Source organism: Gadus chalcogrammus, chromosome 6 (genome assembly GCF_026213295.1).
Source record: "Gadus chalcogrammus isolate NIFS_2021 chromosome 6, NIFS_Gcha_1.0, whole genome shotgun sequence".
Lineage (NCBI taxonomy): Eukaryota > Metazoa > Chordata > Actinopteri > Gadiformes > Gadidae > Gadus > Gadus chalcogrammus.
This window is the reverse complement of record NC_079417.1, coordinates 5361128-5380322: the sequence shown is the minus strand read 5'-3', so window position 1 is coordinate 5380322 and position 19195 is coordinate 5361128. Positions and strand designations below refer to the sequence as shown.

Below are 19195 nucleotides of genomic sequence, written 5' to 3'. Positions count from 1 at the left end.
GTGTGGCACGCTACATGGCACCAGATGCTGTTGCGATGATGATCACTGTTTGTGTTATTAAAGTTGTGTGTGAATCATCGGCCTGCTTCGCCCAAGGCCATGGGCATTGTCGCTGTGTGTTTCCTCTTCTCTTTTTGTTTCTTTCAGCGTCTTAGTATTACCCTTAATTCAATTGATGCTCATCTCCACAGAGAAATATGTGTTTTTTTTGTGGATTTGCAAAGAGAATCACATTTTTGCCTTAAAGCGGGTGGATGGAAAATAGTGGATGGAAAACATGGCACAATATTGACACCTTGTACCAGGTCCTTTCCTATTGTCTCGCCTTCCTATTCATTAAGCGAAAATACATCAAAAATATTTATTAAAATAACTCCACCCACACGACCCCTCACGGCCCTCCCACCTTTTCATCTTTTGAATTTGTCGAGTGGGTGTTTCCACTCTGTTTCATCTCGCCTCAAGTTTTTTTATTCAGGTAAATTTTCCTCGCTTCATCTCTCCCTGGCCTGTCATCATTCAGATCAGAGCGACCGTACTGTATACAAAAATATAATACTCACACAGGAACCTAGGTAGAAGAGTTTGGCGTGTTAAACGCATGGTATCGCTTGGCACTCAAAACAAACCAGAATATCCAGTGAGTTTCTCCGTCTGTGTATTTCATGTAAGACTCTGTGTGACTTGAGATGGTTACCCCGGATCGTTTGAGTAGATATCACAGATGTCGCCCACTTGTGTCTAAAGTTGCAAGGTCAAAGGTCAGGATGATCAGTGGTTCTTAGAAGGGGATTAGAGGGCGGGACTTTATTTACGATTTTCTCAGATTGAATATCGATTTGCAATTGAGATTTCCCTTCTTTGGGCGACTGCCCTTTTATGATGAAATTAGTATATTGTTATTGTTAGAACTCAAATTTGTGTGATTATTTGCTCCATTCTTGGTCAAAAACTCTCATTGGAAAACAACGTTGTGGATTGTGCCGTTTATCCAGTATTAGAACAATAAACTATTATTAGATATATTGGACAATTGGACATTTGATAATGGACATTTGTAGGTGTGTTTGAAACCCTGCATAATAATGACCTACCCAGACTGCACCTGTCCAGTGTGCGCAGATGAGAGGGCACGCGGAGAAGGGGCAGGTAGTCCTTTTATGGGTCTAGTTTCCTTCCTGTTGGTTTGCTCCAGCCTGGAGGAGAGCGCGAGAGTAGTTGAGATGAGAGCAGCGAACTGCTGCCACAACCGCCACAGCGCTCATACCCAAAACGCGCTTTTCCTCCTAAAAAAATACTTTGAATGCCGACAAATCAAATTAATCCTACAATTGAAGAGTCGTTAAAAAAATACGGAATTTATACGGAAATTCACAATAGTGTTAACCATTTATTTCGTGCTTTTTATCGTTCTGCGAGGAGACAGTGGAATGGTTCGCGTTATCTTCCGTGTCGTTTCCAGCTCAGCATGGGAACTGCGGTGTCCAAAAGGAAGAATATGAGGAACGACGCGATATCTTCTGTAGCCGCAAAAGTTAGGTGAGTACCTACTTGGTCAGCCGGAGGTGCGCTCGTCAGGTGCGTCTCCGGGCACAGTGTGGTCCGTGACTTATTTTACGCTGTGATTTGAATATATGTTCTTTATTATCGTTAGGGATAAAACACTCAATAGTAACGTAATGGATTGCACTGACAAATCTTTGATTATTTGAGTTTGTGCTCTATACTCTAACTTCAACTTTAAAACTTGCGCTGTCTTAATAGTCTTTGCTGATTCACCCATGACTCGTTTATTGGAAACTAATTTAGCGCCGGTGGACTTGAAATAGAAACAGATTGGATTAGTTCAGCCTTTCTGTTTGATTGACTTCCTATATTTTCCTTACAATCTCTGTGGTTTAAACTGGTGTGTAGTGGTCAAGAAGATCTCGCTTTGCTGTAACTCGGTCGTGTGGTTGAGACGGTCCGTGACTAACACACGGCGAATATTTAACGTCTGACATGCCACTTGAAAGTTGTCGTGGGTGATTAATCATGTTCCCAGTTGCCTTCACCACGCGAACTCTGTCACTGTTGTGCGCTCGTGGGAGTAGAGGACGTACGGTGTAGCCTTTATGACCCTCTTCCTCCTTCGCTCCTCCTCCTCTCCCACGCACTAGCAGCATCTTTAATTTCCAGCGGGCATTGGAATACTCTTTCCATCACTCTCTCTCTCTCTCTCTCTCTCTCTCTCTCTCTCTCTCTCTCTCTCTCTCTCTCTCTCTCTCTCTCTCTCTCTCTCTCTCTCCCTCTCTCCCTCTCTCCCTCTACTCCCTCTCTCCCTCTCTCCCTCTCCCCCTCTAGTCATCAGGTACGGCTCACTCCCACCCGTGTTAGGATGCGACCACGCCGGCACGTATACACTTGTCGTTCGTACATATGCCCTTATTCACAGCGACCTTAGGCTAACACACAGCCAATCATGTCAGTTTTGTGCTCAAGTCTTATCCCTCTCCCATCTTTGTAAATATTCTCTCCCTCTCTTCCTCCTTCTCTCTCTTTCCTCCAAACTGTCTCTCTCTCCTTCTCTGTCTCTCTCTGCTTCTCTGTCTCTATCCTCTACCAGTTTAAAAGGCTTTATTGGCATGGGAATAAAAAAATTACATTGCCACAGCACAAACAAATAATAAATAATAGTAGCACAAAATGTAAACATAATTAACAATTTTATGAATCTCTCTTGCACTCTCCCTATTCCCCCCTCAAACTCAACACTATTAACAGAATCACTTTAATTGCATCATGTGTGACTAGAGTCTGCAGGAATGTGCCTGCTACCTGTCCACTACAATTAGAGCGCCTTCTGGAAGACGCTTGTAGGATAGAAGGTCAGCATGTGAGGCTGCATGTGGGGGTGAACGGGTGGTGGTGCAGAGTCAGGGCATCTTACTTGTATAATGGTGCACCCACTTCCCTGTAATCACAAAGGCTAAAGATAAGCTGATTTCCAAAGTAGCATTGTGTATGCGTAACGTGTATGTCGCTATTATGTGTGTGTGTGTGTGTGTGTGTGTGTGTGTGTGTGTGTGTGTGTGTGTGTGTGTGTGCGTGTGCGTGTGCGTCTGCGTCTGTGTCTGTGTCTGTGTGTGTGAGAGATTGCATTTCTAAATTAGTTTCTCAGTGTACTGTGTGTGTATGTGTGTGTTTGCAAGCATGTGCGAGAACATGTGTGCATTAGTGTATGTGTGTGTGTGTGTCTATGTTTGTTCCCTCTTTGTCACAAGGAACAATGGGTAGAACCAGCTGAAGGGCTTTAATCTCCTTTCTGTCATTTCCTCTCTGCTCTTCTTTCCTTCTCTCCCTGCCTTATTCTCCTCCTGTTTTCTCCTCCATATTTTACTCTTCCTCTCCTAACCCCCTCCTCCCCTCTCCTCTCCTCTCCTTTCTGTTCTTCTCCTTTTCCTCTCCTCTCCTCTCCTCTCCTCTCCTCTCCTCTCCTCTCATCTCCTCTCTGCTCCTCTATGTTTCCTCTCTGCTCCTCTCCTCTCCTCTCCTCTCCTCTCCTCTCCTCTTCTCTCCTCTCCTCTCCTCTCCTCTCCTCTCCTCTCCTCTCTTATCCTCTCCTCAGTCTGCTTGTAGAACTATTTGTATTCTTGTTTCCTATAATTATTTTGAAGTTGTAATATTGTGGTATTATAAGTCCAGCATGTTGACGCACGCACGCCACGCACGCACACGCACACACACGCACACACACAGTATCAGCAGTATACAGAGTTTTGCATATCGCTTGTCCCATATGGTTGTTTTAAACAAACTCTGTGGAGCGTTGTTGTTTATTTTAAACAACAAAGAACCAATTCTTTGGTTTCTGCTACTTTTTGGTCCTATTGCCTCTTTCCTATGTCATTATAATATCATAATATATTGAGTATTAATCCAGTATAGGACACATTGCGATAGGTCATCCTCATATCTGCCTAGAAATTCAACATTTGAATGAAAGCACTACAGATGTAAGAACTCATCATCATTAAACATGTCGAACATAAAGCCTGATCTTACAATGTGAGATATGAGATGAGGGATTAATGACTTGTCAAATACCATCCACCTGTACACAGACAATAACCGACAACATGTAATCGCATCCCGGCCCCTGTCATCCAGAACACCAGCTGGGGTCTGCTGCGTGACCCCTACTTCAGGGCATGAGTGTTCGTCATCAGAGATTTGACCGCGTACGCAACCTGCGGCTCACTACTGCTAAACACTCAAATACCGCCTTCTGGTAGGTCTGACCCTTAAAATGCTCTCTCATATCGGCTAAACCATCAAATACTGTCCCCTGGTTGGCTAAAGCCTAAAATACTGTCTCCTGGCCGAATCCTTTAATAATGTCTTACGATAAGCTTGACCCTAATAACACTATCTTCTGGTTCACTTTACCTTAAAATGCGGTCTACCGTGGAAAATCCAAAACAAAATCCTTAAATCAGTAAGTCCTGAGAGTGTAGAGTGGGTTAGTTAGACTGTCGACGAGGTAAAGTGTGTGTTACGTACAGTGTGTGTGTTATGTAAGTGGGCTTGAGGTAGAGTGTGTGCTAGGTGGAGGGTTTGTTGGGTAGAGTGGGTACGGCTTTTGAATGTCTAATTGGAGGATTGTCTTGCTCAGCTTTCTGGCCCCCAAAGTGTAATTAAAGGCGTAGTTGTGGTCTGAGGCAGCGCAGTATCATCACGTTCAGACTTTAGATTTGAATTCAAGCAGCGCTGCAAGGTGGTGCATGACGATGCAGACGGCAGAGCGTTGTCTCTGCTTCTCTGGATCGGAGAGAGAAGACAGACAGCCTGGGATCAGAAGTAACTCAGTCTGCTTTGGTTTGGTGTCATCTTGGATCAGGCGGTACGACTATGTTATAGCAGAACTACCGGGGTGAGGCGGCAAAGAGCCTGGACTAGAATCCAAAAACCACATGGGGCGGAATTATGCCTTGTAACCTGTTTCGATGCAAAGATATTCAGACGAAAAAAACAAATTGATAACTAAAGCTTTTAGGAGGGGATCTTAACCACTGTATATGTACAGTGGCCAGTTTGCACGGCGTTCATTCGAAACCTTTACAGGCATTTTTTTTATGGTTAATTGCTTCCCGGCAAGTTGGTTTGTAAGGCTTGGTTTGGTTGAATGATTAACATAATTAATAAATGCATTAGTGTAAGTATGTTGATTCTTAAAGCACTATTTGAAACAGAACGTGTGGCTTAAGTGCTTTGACAGAACAATTTACCATTAAATATGTATACACCTCAGATCGGGAGGAAAGCATTAAACAGAGTTTATGTGTAGTGGCAGAGTAAGAGAGAGGTAAATTAACACAGCACTTACGGATCCCCACAGCAGTCTTCAGGAGGATGGCTGTGACACATCTTAATGTGTAACATCTTTCAATGTTATTCTGTCAACAGAACTAATACAAGATGAATGTCTTCTTAATTGCTGCCTATAAACTGTTATCGCCGGCAACTCATTATATTATTTTAAATATAATGTAAAATAAATCATGGTACCGTCTTGTTTCAACCCTTCTCAATTAATTAGTTTAAGTTTGTATGTATTACTAACCTCTCCGCACACACACACACACACACACACACACACACACACACACACACACACACACACACACACACACACACACACACACACACACACACACACACACACACACACACAGACACACCGTGCGTCTTATTTAACCCTGGGGGATTGTTGGTAATGGCTTCTCAGCCTCTGTTGTACAAAACAAACGTCTCCTAATGAAGCCATCGGCCTTTTGACAAGCATGTGCGTGCGTGCGTGCATGTGACACATAGAGGCTGAGAAGCGCATGCTGCATGTCAGAAATCCACTGATTGCTCTCTCTGTCTCTGTCTCTGTCTCTGTCTCTGTCTCTGTCTCTCTGTCTCTCTCTCTCTCTCTCTCTCTCTCTCTCTCTGTCTCTGTCTCTGTCTCTGTCTCTGTCTCTCTATCTGTCTCTCTCTCTCTCTCTCTCTCCCTCCCTCTCTCTCTCCCTCTCTCTCTCTCTCTCTCTCTCTCTCTCTCTCTCTCTCTCTCTCTCTCTCTCTCTCTCTCTCTCTCTCTCTCTCTCTCTCTCTCTCTCTCTCTACCCAGCTCTACAATGCTGGTGTCCGGTCTACTCTGTCGCACCGCTCTAATCTCGACTATGGTCTCCTCAACGGTTCTACTCTACTCTTATCTTGTAACTCTCTACCCGTGGTGCTGAGGCAGGGCTTCAGATGGAGTCGTTGGTGGAGAGGAGAAGGGAGAAGTCGTCTCCATCGCCCTGCAGACACTAATGGCTGCTGCGTCTCCCTAGCTACCGACCCCGATCACATCTGGTCGTGTTCTCAGTTGTACAGCCGTTCGTGTTTCATAACAGAGTTGTGTTGTGTAAGCCAGCCTTTTGGGTCTGATCTTTATTTTCGGTCGTTCTTTTTGTATTTTCCGAGCACCGTCTTCACGGGAGTGCTGGGTGGGTTCAGTGTCCCTGTAGAGGGAGAGGGGGAGGGGGGGAGGCAGGGAGGGAGGGAGGGTGGAGAGCAAGCAGGAGGATGTGAAACAGCAAGTGTTTACCCCTCCCCGGAAGTTAACCTGATACTGTCAACGAGATCCCCTTTAATCACAAGGAAGGACGGGGGGGGAGAAGCAGGGGAGGAGAGGGGTGCTTGGGACAGGGGAGAGAGACTCAAGGGAGATCAAGGGGAGGATAACAGAGAGAGGGGAGAACATGATGAGGAGGAGAGAGAAACAGATCACTCGCAAAAAGTTTATGGCTTGTTGCTGCAAGGGGAAAAAAACAACGTATGCTTGTTCCTAAAAAAGCTTAAGCAGCTATGAGAACGCACCCACAAATGATGTGACGCCCGTGGGGCAGCTGGGTGTTGTCTTGCATGGTTGACAACGCCGTCTGTGTATGGATGTGCGTAGGATAGGTGAATGTCAGGCACCCTTGTAAAGCACTTTGAGGGGACATAGAAGGAAGGCACTAACAGAAATTACCCGTAGCCCTTTACTAGTGCCCTCATGTTCAGACATATAGAAGCCATGGTGACATGGCCGTCTGTTCGTCAAGCCTCCTTCAGAACAGAGGCTTAAGAACCTTGGTCGTGGCCACTTCTCTGGGATCTGTGGCCTTCTTCCCGCTTGCGTCACACGACCTGCCTTTTAGAGAGCCGCCTACTGCTGCTGACTTCCTTTTAGTGGCTCTGTATTGTACACACATACACACACGCACAAAACACAAACATTCATACACATGCATGTACACGCACAAAAAAAACATGAAACAAATTCATGAACTTGCATGCACTGATCCAATCAGCACACATGTATCAACCAGACGTACACACGAATATGCACTCATCCACACAACTTGTGTGTGTGTGTGTACGTGTGTGTATGTGTGTTTGATGTATCTTTTAATGTGTGTTTGTGTGCGTGAGTTTTTTTGTTTCTATGTTTGACGTGCCGTTATGGGTCTCTGTGTGTGTGTATCTGTGTCCATTCCCTCACTTGGATGAGAACATGCTGGGTAAAGCTTTTCAATACACACTACGCACACTTCCACACTAAACTACACACACTACACATCACTACACATCAGTACCCCTGGCCAGCGAGGGTTTAAGTGAGTGGGTCGGGGGGAGGGGTTGACGTGGTCATGGTTGAACGATGTCGGTGCCCTGTGTTTCTCTTACTTCCTGTTGTGATGTATTATTTATGCATGGTCCATGGCGACAGTCAAGTGGTGCATAGAGTCAGAGAGCTCAGGAAGGTCGTGGTTTGAAGCTCGTCATGTACCGGTGGGTTCTATGATGGAAATGGAATCATAAATTAGGCATTGTGTGTGTGTTTGTGCTTTCAAAGTAAGCCTATAAAGTGTAGGTACTTTTGATCTGGTAAGTTAGAACTGGTTAAAACTGATTAACTCTGGTTGAAGGCTCCTTTATTAGCAAGGTGCCATAATCTGGTACAATAACTAAACTTCAAACTAGTTTTGAGGACCGGTGAAAGCCAGGAAGGGGGACACATAAGTCCCGATGAACAGAGAGTACTGTGCTGAAAAAATTAGCGGAGCGCTGTAGTGACTTCTCTGAGCTCTAACAGACGATCCACATATGATATCGAATAATATATACATCCTAATATATTACAAGATCCCCTCATGTTGCAGTACTCAGAGCAGACGGACGTTAACCGTGGTTCAGCTCTTAGCTGCCGCTCCAGGGCCCATGTCACCTGTCCCACCCGCATGTTTAGCCTGTGTTTAATTACTGCCGTCGTCGTAGCAGCAGATCCCTGGATCCTGCGCTGTGTGTGTGTGTGTGTGTGTGTGTGTGTGTGTGTGTGTGTGTGTGTGTGTGTGTGTGTGTGTGTGTGTGTGTGTGTGTGTGTGTGTGTGTGTGTGTGTGTGTGTGTGTGTGTGTGTGTGTGTGTGACCTGAATCTTTCATTTCTCGACAGGGCATGCATCATACAGACGGTAAAGTGCAGCATAGCACACAGTAATCAGTGATTCTAGTGCATGTATAATGAAATGCTCGTGCAAGTTCTGTGGGTGCAGAAGTCATTGAATGTTGTGCATTTGTATTGACATGTGTGATATTTAAGCTACCGGTATGTGTGTGTGTGTGTCTGTTTGTGTGTGTGAGTCAACACAGTCCCTGTGACTGTAAGTGCATGGGCATGTGTGTGTGTGTATGTGTGTGTGTTTGTGTATGCATGCATATATTTCTGTCTGTGTGCATACTGTGTATGTAAGTGCATGTGTGTCTGTGTGTGCAATCTGTGCGCCCATTTCTGTATATGTGTGTGCGCACATAACCTGTGCTCAATGCACTGCTAGTGTTCAGCATGCACATGGAGTATGTGGTAGTGAAGGAGGTGGAGGAGGAGGAGGAGGAAGGGGAGGGGGTGCTGAGTGGGAGACAGTGGGCCCTGGCAGCACTACTAAACACCCTTCTTGTACAACTGTTGGCTTTCACTGTACGTCTCAGCGCCAGCCGAGGTGTGAGAACCACCGTAGAAATCCATCCATCTCTGCTCAGAACCAAAGCGTGATGCAGTTTAACATTAGGAGCATGAGATACGTGCAGTTTAACATTAGGAGCATGAGGTGCATGCAGTTTAACATTAGCAGCATGAGATACGTGCAGTTTAACATTAGGAGCATGAGATACGTGCAGTTTAACATTAGGAGCCTGAGATACGTGCAGTTTAACATTAGGAGCCTGAGATACGTGCAGTTTAACATTAGGAGCATGAGGTGCATGCAGTTTAACATTAGCAGCATGAGATACGTGCAGTTTAACATTAGCAGCATGCGATACGTGCAGTTTAACATTAGGAGCATGAGATACGTGCAGTTTAACATTAGGAGCATGAGGTGCATGCAGTTTAACATTAGCAGCATGAGATACCTGCAGTTTAACATTAAGAGCATGAGGTACGTGCAGCTTAACATTAGGAGCATGAGGTACGTGCAGTTTAACATTAGGAGCATGAGGTACGTGCAGTATAACATTAGGAGCATGAGGTACGTGCAGTTTAACTTTAGGAGCATGAGGTCAATTTAGTTTAATATCCTCAGCATTAGCAGCATTTAGTTTGATATGAATAGTGGAATTATATTATGATACTCTTAGCATGAGGTGCATTTAGCTTAATAACCTTAGGATGAGCAACGTTAGTTTATTGTTAATAGCATGATTTGCATTAAGTTTCATATTTTTTATTTTAAGTCAAGCATGATCTTTAGTATATCTGTCTGTTTTTTGAACCGCAGTCAAAGGTAGGGTAGCCAATTTGGAGAAACGAGGCAGACTAAGCTAGGTTTTAGAAGTAAGCGACCAAAAATAGTCCTCCCTCCAAAGACTCCGTTCATGCGCAATGAGTACATTTGCAGAGTGCCTTCAGGTAGCCCGGTCGGCAGGTAAGACATCCATTATTCAGGCTGATTGGGCGGGCTTATTACAGGCCTGTAAAAACCACGGAAACAGGATATTACCTTTTTTTGGTCAGAGCATATCATTTATTGATTGCTGTGGGATGTAAAGGGTATTTCAACGAACAAGCTTCTAAACTAAATAACCTACCCTACCTTAGCTTAAGACACATTTATTAATGTATCGTATTGACGAGATCAAAGAATAGAAACTCATCCAGACGTCTGGCTTCAGATGTGAAGTGTCTTAACTAAGGTTCAATCTGAACAGCAATTATGCATCTGTGTTCGGCTGACTGCGTCTGTTCAGCCCTATGCACACGGTGGCTTTGTCTTCATGTGGCTGTGCGTGTGTGTGTGTGTATGTGTGTATGTGAATGTCTGTACCTGGTATGGTGTGTGTGTGTGTGTGTGTGTGTGTGTGTGTGTGTGTGTGTGTGTGTGTGTGTGTGTGTGTGTGTGTGTGTGTGTGTGTGTGTGTGTGTGTGTGTGTGTGTGTGTGTGTGTGTGCGTGTGTACCTGTATGACTGCTGTAATGTACTCAGCCAAGTTTAATGTGGGGGCAGCAACCCTCCCCACAAGAGAGGAACATGTTTATTTGGAGGACGATGGAGTTGACAGCCCCCCCCCCCAACCCCCTGCTCCCCCGCCCCTTACCTCATGGAGTGGGTCATTACACCCAGGGAGGGAGTGAGAGAGTTAGGCAGAAGGAATCGGTTTCCTATGGAGTGTGTATGCCTCCCGGCCTCTTGCCGTGAAATGGTCTCTCTATATTGTTTGACCTACTTGACTTGAGGGAAAAGCGACGGCAAATCGACCGATGAGAGGTTACCTGAGCCCCAGGAGGTTAAAGATGATGCGTTCATGCTCTCCATGCTTAGCCTGACGCCCTCACTCATACGTCACGAGGTGTCTAGCCTCAAGTTCCAGATGCAAACTTACAGGGTGAGGGAGGGAGGGAGGGAGGGAGAGAGGGAGAGTTCTTTGTTCTGTGTTTCTGAGGTTAAAGCTGTTCCGTGTTTCTGAGGTTAAATCAGTTCTGAGTTTCTGGGGTTAAAGCTGTTCTGTGTTTCTGGGGTCAAAGCTGTTTTTTGTGTCTGAGGTTAACGCTGTTCTGTTTTTCTTGCAGAGCAGCACGTGCATTCGGAGATTACCTTCCCCACAATAACCAGGAGAACCACAACGGAGAAGGTGAATTCAGATAATTTCTCCATGGACTGAAACGGAAAGCAGACGCTCTCTGAAGCTATATGCAGCATATGTTTAATAATATTAGTTTGTGTGTGTGTGTGTGTGTGTGTGTGTGTGTGTGTGTGTGTGTGTGTGTGTGTGTGTGTGTGTGTGTGTGTGTGTGTGTGTGTGTGTGTGTGTGTGTGTGTGTTGTGTGCAAGCTGTAGAGTTAGTGTACCGTATATGTGCAAGCTGTATTGTTAGTGTGTGTGCTTGTGTGTGCGCCTGGTGTTCTGTTCAACACCTGTCCGTCTCTACAGTGCTGTTTGTCCTCTCTCATCGTCTGACAGACACACGGACAGACTGCCACAGATTGTCACCTACTTCCCCAGCTTCATAAAAACACCACAGATGCAGAATTATAACACACTTTTTTATATTATGCCAGACAGAAAGGCAAACTGAATGCAAAATAGCCATTTGAAAGCACAATCCGGTAGGTTACTTAGATGTCCATAAATAATCATACTGTGTAATTTACTGCTTGGGTAATTATCTGCTTGGTTTGTGGCTAAGGTATTAGCCTCTGCTAACATGCTCCATTCCCTTTTGGGCGGTCGGCAGGCTAGCTTGGCAGCTAACCAATGCTGCTTTCAAAGGTCGTTTTGTACACTTGTAATAAACACACTTTGTAATAAATCACGGAAAGGGGGGATTATATTTTGTAGTCCTTTTTGTCCTCTGTATTCCGAAAGAGAACAAATTGTAACATGTTCCTTACATTCTGTTAAAGCCATTCCACATTGTATCACACGCGCGTGCGCGCACGCACACACACACACACACACACACACACACACACACACACACACACACACACACACACACACACACACACACACACACACACACACACACACACACACACACACACACACACACACACACCTCACCATCCTTTTGTGGCTTTAGTGTTCCGCCTATCGTCTACACGTACCTACACATAAACTCACACACGCATACAAACACACACACACAGCACCTTCTGCCGGCCTCTCTCTCTCGTAATCGAAAAAAGCTTTTTTTGTCCCACAAACATTTACCGGCCTGCTGCCAGGACACCGAGAGACAGAGTCACAGATATTGTTCGTCTCCATCAGTATTTCACAATGCCTCTATATTTTCTCTCTCTCTCTCTCTCTCTCTCTCTCTCTCTCTCTCTCTCTCTCTCTCTCTCTCTCTCTCTCTCTCTCTCTCTCTCTCTCTCTCTCTCTCTCTCTCTCTCTCTCTCTCTCTCTCTCTCTCTCCCTCCTCCCCCGCTCTCCCTCTGCAGATCATCTGTTGTCTGACACCTTCCTAGGCCACAACGTCAACGGCTCCGGCGACACCAACCGTCTGCAGACCCCCACCCTGCCGCCACCGGCAGGCCCCTGGCGCACACCCGGCGCGAAGCCCACCACCAAACCTCCCCAGCTAACCGTCCAGCCGCCCCAGGGACCCCAGTACCTCCCCGCCCCCCAGGACGACCCCTCCCAGCCCAGCCAGGCCAGCACCCCGAAGCCCCTCGGCCCCCAGGGCCCGTCCAAGCGCCGTCTCACCTCAGACCGCAGCCTCTCCACGGAGGAACCCCCGCCGGGCGCCGGCCTGACCTCGAAGCCCCCCAGGTGTGTGTACGCCGTCTCCAAGGAGCCCGGGGGAGCAGGGGCGATGACTCTGGGCGGGGCCCGCGGCAGCGAGGAGAGCCTGGAGCTGGACGTCCTGCGGAGCTCCAAGGGGGAGGAGCACCACCACCACCACCCCCCTGCTCCACCCACCACCACCACCACCACCACCCCGCAGGGATCCTCGTCCTCCCTCCCCCAGCCACCCCCGGGCGCCTCCGCGGCAGCCGCCTCCTCCCGGGGCCATCACCGCGGCAACCACCACCGCAGCGCCGGCGGCCACCACCACTCCCACGGCCACCAGGGGGCCGGCGGGGCGGCCCAGCCCCCGCAGCCCCTGCGGAGCTCCGGGAGCGCCCACAACATCGGCGACTGGCCGGGCAGGAGGGGGGGGGGGGGCTCCCGGGAGGACTGCCGGCCCGACTGCGCGGCCTGCGCGCGGCCGCCGTGCCGCAGCCAGCGCTCCCTGGACCTGGACACGTCGCCCCGGGACGGCGGGAAGCACCGCAAGAAGCTGGAGCGCATGCACAGCGAGGACAAGACGTCCACCGACGACAGGGGTGAGACGGGGGGACGGGGGGGGGGACGGGGGGGGGAGGGTGGAGAAGTCTGAGGGATGGATGTGGTTATGTACGCAGGAGTGGATGGATGGTCGGTTAGACAGACCGACGGAACGACAGACGGACAGATTGATCAAATGGAGAAGGCGGAATTGATGGATGCTGAAGGGATTAAAATGACGAGAGAGATGGATAGATGGGTGATAAATGAATGGGAGGGAGGGCTGAGTAAGATGGATGGATGGATCGAACAGACGGATGGAGGAACAATACGGAGGGTTAAATTGATGGATGGATGAGATTGATTGAGGGTCTAACAAGTGTTGATAGTTGGTAAAGGGCGACGGGTGTGTCGAACGCTGCCTCTCTGACTGTCTGGTTGTTTGTTTGTGTTTTCTCTCCAGATGACACTTCTAACAGCTGGTTCCCCAAAGAGAACATGTTCAGCTTCCAGACGGCCAGTACTACCATGCAGGCGTGAGTACCGCAACGTTAAATTCCTCACATAAACGCCTCAATACACTTGAAATGAAATCGACTGGCTCTCGAAAATTGTGTGTGTGTACTCTCATCATTTGACTGGGCTGAAATATTAGCTCACTGCTTTCGGTTTTCAGAGACCGAAGATGCAATGATAGTTAATCAAAGTGAAATTATAATGAAAGCTTGCCAATGCACTGGGCTACCGTGAGGATATGCAATGTGAATAACCCGAGAAATGTATTGAATTTGCTGTCAAAGATTTCGCTGTGGTCATACGATGGAGCCTGTGGCCTTCATCTTCATGCTTGGTTCATTCAACTCTCTCACCCTGGAACACCAAGAGAAGGCTGAGTTCATTATTCAATATATTAAAAGGGCCCAGAATGTACTTCATGGAATTATTCTGAACATACAATGAGGGATAATAGATCCAAGTCAAGTAATTGATAATAATAAATAAAATAACCTAAGTGCATACATTATTAGCATTGGGAGCCCTCCAGTGGAATCAAACCCTCAAAGCTGGCAGTAGTTAATGCCGTTCTGTACCAATTGAGCAACAATGGACCATGTTTATTAATATATAGCATATTCAGCCATACATACACAAACACACAACCAAACACGTGCAGGCCCAACCAAACACACGCACACATGCACACACTCACACTCTCTTTAAACCCAGTCCCTGACTCTCTAATTACCTCCTTTTGCTTGAGCCTTTGATTACAACCATTTGGTACATAGGTCGCTCTCTTCCTCTCTCTCACTCTCGCTCTGCCTCTCTCCCCCACTCACTCTCTCGCTTGTTCTCTCTCACACCCTCGCTCGCTCCACTCTCTGCAGCTCTTGCCCTCTCTCTCTCTCTCTCTCTCTCTCTCTCTCTCTCTCTCTCTCTCTCTCTCTCTCTCTCCTCCAACTCCACCTCATCCAATTCATCTCATCCCACACTCCCCTATGTCTTTTCATGTGTCAGCACCTCCTTCTCTCTCTTCCCGTTTTCTCTTCCTCTCTCTCTCTCTCCCTCCTCTCTCCTCTTTATCCGTCCATCTCTCCGCCCCCTCCCCTGACCTGCCCTCTATAATTAACCATAACTCACCACCGTGATCTCTCGCCCGACCTCCACCGCTGCTCGACGAGTGTCTCCAGTCTATGAGAGGAGGAGGAGGAGCCGCTCAGAAACATCTATCGAACGCCCACAGGCATCACCGACCCCTGCGCCACCGCCGCCACCCCACCCAGCTCCACCGTACACATACAGCGTCCTAGGATAGCGTTTATTGAGCGCTCCGTCAGCTCTTGACGTTCGGCAGGAATCAAAGGGAGAAGGTGCCCGATGGCGCCGTCCAAACTAGGAGAAAAACGTACAGAGATAAAAATTTGCGAGAGAGATCGCAATAAGCGTAAACTCCCCACTTTCACTCATAAGCGATGTCATTTGATTTTGATTTCTTTTTGCGTTCTTTCTTTGCTTCCTCACAGAACCTACGCATTTTTTGGTATTGGGCACTGAGTCGTGAAAGTCTGACCTCACATCGACCAGCTTTTCATCCTTTAACACAGGCTTGATGCATCGTGACATCATTGAGTTTGTCAGGTTTCCATTTGTCTTCACATGACTCAATTCATTCGATACTACCAGGTTTTCTTTAACCCATCGAATACTTGTCTTTGCTTCCAGGAAAATATTGATTAGAATGTAGAGAAGAACAGCGATTAAAGTTAATAGTCGCAATGCATCAGGAATAACTGTGATACAAAACACCTGCAGGATTAGTAATAGTTGTCTGATGATGTGTTTATGGAATACTGCTCCCCTGTTGAGTTTAATCAATCTGTTAATCCCCTGTCTGCCTCTCTTTCTCTTCCTCTCTTTCTCTCTGTCTTGTTCCACCTCTTATGCCAACTGATCCAATGGCGCAGAATATCGTGAGTAAAGTTCTTGTTAACCCTTCGCCCCACCCTCCGCTCACAACCCACTGCACCATTTTTTCATTTGCTTGTCGAGATATCTCTACCTATCTCTCTTTTCATCCAGATCTCTCTCTCTCTCACTCTCACTCACTCACTCACTCACTCACTCACTCTCTCTCTCTGGCTTCTGATTGGCTACCACACCTACCACAGAGAGCAGAGGGCACACGTCTCCTCCTCATGTGCTGAATATGCTGTTGGTTTCACCTTTGACCTCACCCTCCCTTCCCTCCTTGAGTGTTTGAAGTTATGGCTTCCTGCCGCGGAACCCTTCTTATATACCGAATAAGAGTAGTAGAGATGTAGATGCGAAAATGTCGAAGATTTTGAGGCTTTTATCATTTATAAGTATTATTATTAAGTGGTTGGTCCAATCCATCTTGCGACATTAACATGGTGTGAGCATCACGACAGGGCGTCCTCGTGCTGCAGGCATGTGCTGTGGCCGCCTCTACCCACAATGCTTTTGTACTTCTGTCTGAAATGACTTTTATATGCCAACAGTGCAGCGCTACTATAAACAGTAAAGCACTCATTGTAAACTCCTAATGTGCTCTTCTGACACGGTAGTTCACGGGCCTTTAGAGGAACGTACAGCGTTATTGTATGGGAAAGTGTGTACCGCTCTCGCTCTAAGAGAAAGCCATTAAGCCGGTGAATACGTTCACTCTATTTTTATACAGACGTGGCATAAAGTATAAGGTACATTCGGGTCTGTTTTTGAGTGCTATGATGCTTCCAGAGAAAGGCTAGAGGCTGTTTTAGGCCCAGTCCACATGATGCCAAAGGTTTTTAGAGAGGAAGGCGTTTTCCAGAGTTTTTTCCAAAGCGTAGCCCTTACCACTCTGTGTGGACAGGTGGAACCATAGCTATGTGAAAACGATGACGACAAGTGTCGAAAGTATTAGAGAAGCCGTTATACCCAGGCCCGTGGTTTTATTCTGGGATTTTTGCATTTTCAGTGGAAAAGTTAGACCACCATCTGCTTGCCTTGCATACTTGCTACATCATTTTTCCTCCTTCCGTTCTGAAGCGGATACAAAACTCTTTTGAAAACGCTATTTATATTCCCGAAACCAGTGTCAAAGAGTTCAGACATCTTTCAAATGTGGTATTCTAAACCAAACAAACTTGTCAGAATTGTACATACAATTATCTCCTCCACGGATGTCGATCTAATATTGATATTGGCACAAAATAACAACGTCAAGGACGTTGAAACACAATGACACAAGAATTTTATCAAATAAAAACAAAACTCTTCACCCCAACAATAAAGTCTCAGACTCAACCACAGACATAACCCCCCGTCCCCACCCACGCGTGAAGAACTCCTGTGATTAGCTGATGACAGCAAAATGCACTCTGGAGATAACGAGGTCGTCTAGCTGGTTTGAGAGGCCGGTGATTACCCCTGGATAACGAAGGCCCCCCGGCCCCCTCATGACAGATCCTCCAGTTCGCCTGACACCCTCTCGAGCCCCCGCACGCCAACGTGAGGTGCACACGTGGAAGGGACGGGCACACTGACTGTCCTTGAAATGTACATTCATATACAAAATTGATTTTCTTCCGACATTGACTGGAGACCATATAATTTTTCTACAATCTTACTTTCAGTGGGAACTTACTAGAAGCATTTCGACAGCACATCCATGATACATGGGTTGTATAGGGCTACCATTTCAAGTTCTAGCTGAAACTCACTCTGTATCTGACGTATAATACAGTAGTTTGTCTTACTCAGGTACGCCAGAGCTCATTATGTCAGAATCTGACTTTGCCAGAGGAAGAACATCGCCAATGTAAAGCTTTGAGGTGAAGAATGAATCTGCAACATTGCATTTAAAGAGAGTAGATAACCAATGTCCCCCCAAGCTCATGCCTGTATCGGTCGCAGACTCTGCTCCTCCTTGCTGCTCCTCCTTTGTTGCTGTGACATGCAGTGGTGTGTGTCGCTTCCACAGCGTATCCTTGCGGTGCTTCTGTGTTTCTTGTGGCACTTCACGATTCTATTCGCTTAGCAATGCTTATGTCAACCCCTCACTGACACCCAGCAATCCAACACCAACCTGTACTCGCCACACTTGCCCCTCAGGCCCTGCCACCCACCTGACCTCAAGGTCTGGTTCCAGAGCTCGACCTTTTCTGCTTGAACACGAGTTCAGTGTTATATCTATCCTTCTGACGGCATAAATGTAAGGGTTAGACATCATTTTTGGTGGAACTCCACTATCGTAAATTTCCCACATATTAAACAACATGTTTATATGTTTATTATACAGTGTTGATTTAGTGGCTAGTGACTCAGGGTTAGTATTTAGAGTGCTCTCCACTGCCTTAACACTGAAAGGGCGTAGCAAAACCCTTCACAAGACTATACAAAGTGTGAGGCCTTACGGTACTTTTGCTTGCTGGCATTTACTTGCTGAAACATTAGTTAATTATGTGCAAATTGAGGCATTCAAACGTGCGCCTTGCTAACTCCTCCTGCATTACGGGCAGGATCATAATTCTATGTTCTTTTCTTTCAGCGGTAAAAATACTATTTCAATATTTATTTCAGTGAGTGAATCTGGATAAATAGATAATAATCTTTAGGTGGAATTAATTTAGACCTTCCTAAAAGAAAAAGGTTTTTTAACATGAATAGTAGTGAATAGCACATTGTCGAATAGTTTAACATCTACTGGCACACACATTATATAATAACCCTATGAGCTTTGGAAAAATGTCTCAAATTCATTTTTCTCAGACCATTAACTTTTGGACCGTTTTATGGGTCAGCTAGGGTTCAAACACAACATCTTTGGCGTTAATTTGGGGTACCCCGCCACCCGCTTAACGCTGTCACGCATCCCGGCAGGGCGTTCCGGGGCATCGGCGAGAAAAAGAGGCGCAAAGGAGACCAAGAAACAGCTTCCCAGACAGAGAGGTACCGTGTCCTGGCCTTCCTAGTGTCCCTTCCCTTAGTGTCTGGTACTTTCGGGTACTGTCCTGTATTGTCTGTTACTGTCTGTCGCTGTACGGTTCTGTCCTGTGCTGTCCCCTAGTTTACCCTGCTCCTCCACCATAGTATCCTGTAGCTCCGGTTCCTACTGTCCACTGATATCCCCAAGTGTACAGAAGTGTTTTCTGCTGTCCCCTACGATTAGATTTCGTTTTTTACAGGGACAATACACAGCTCATTAACAGTACCAGAGTCAGCTAATTTTGTCATCTGTAATTCTGTCACCTCAAAAACAACAAAAAAAATCACAAGATTGGGACACCACAACAACAACAACGTCACAACATTCTGACACCAGACTTTTAACGGAACACGCACAGAAAACTTTGATAATTGGTGATCAGCTGTTATCAAA

The 19195-nt window shown here is 46.5% G+C and overlaps 1 protein-coding gene across 1 annotated transcript in view; it reads left to right on the top strand.

Moving 5' to 3' along the window:
• The first annotated feature begins 1266 nt into the window (after positions 1 to 1266).
• nsmfb (NMDA receptor synaptonuclear signaling and neuronal migration factor b) overlaps positions 1267 to 19195 on the top strand; it is a 40059-nt gene continuing 22130 nt past the window's right edge. The window contains exons 1-6 of the mRNA XM_056592028.1: positions 1267 to 1539; positions 11112 to 11173; positions 12486 to 13373; positions 13778 to 13850; positions 15780 to 15785; positions 18697 to 18765. Coding sequence (XP_056448003.1) covers positions 1304 to 1539; positions 11112 to 11173; positions 12486 to 13373; positions 13778 to 13850; positions 15780 to 15785; positions 18697 to 18765 — 1334 coding nt within the window. The 5' untranslated portion in view covers positions 1267 to 1303. The remainder of the gene's footprint in view (positions 1540 to 11111; positions 11174 to 12485; positions 13374 to 13777; positions 13851 to 15779; positions 15786 to 18696; positions 18766 to 19195) is intronic.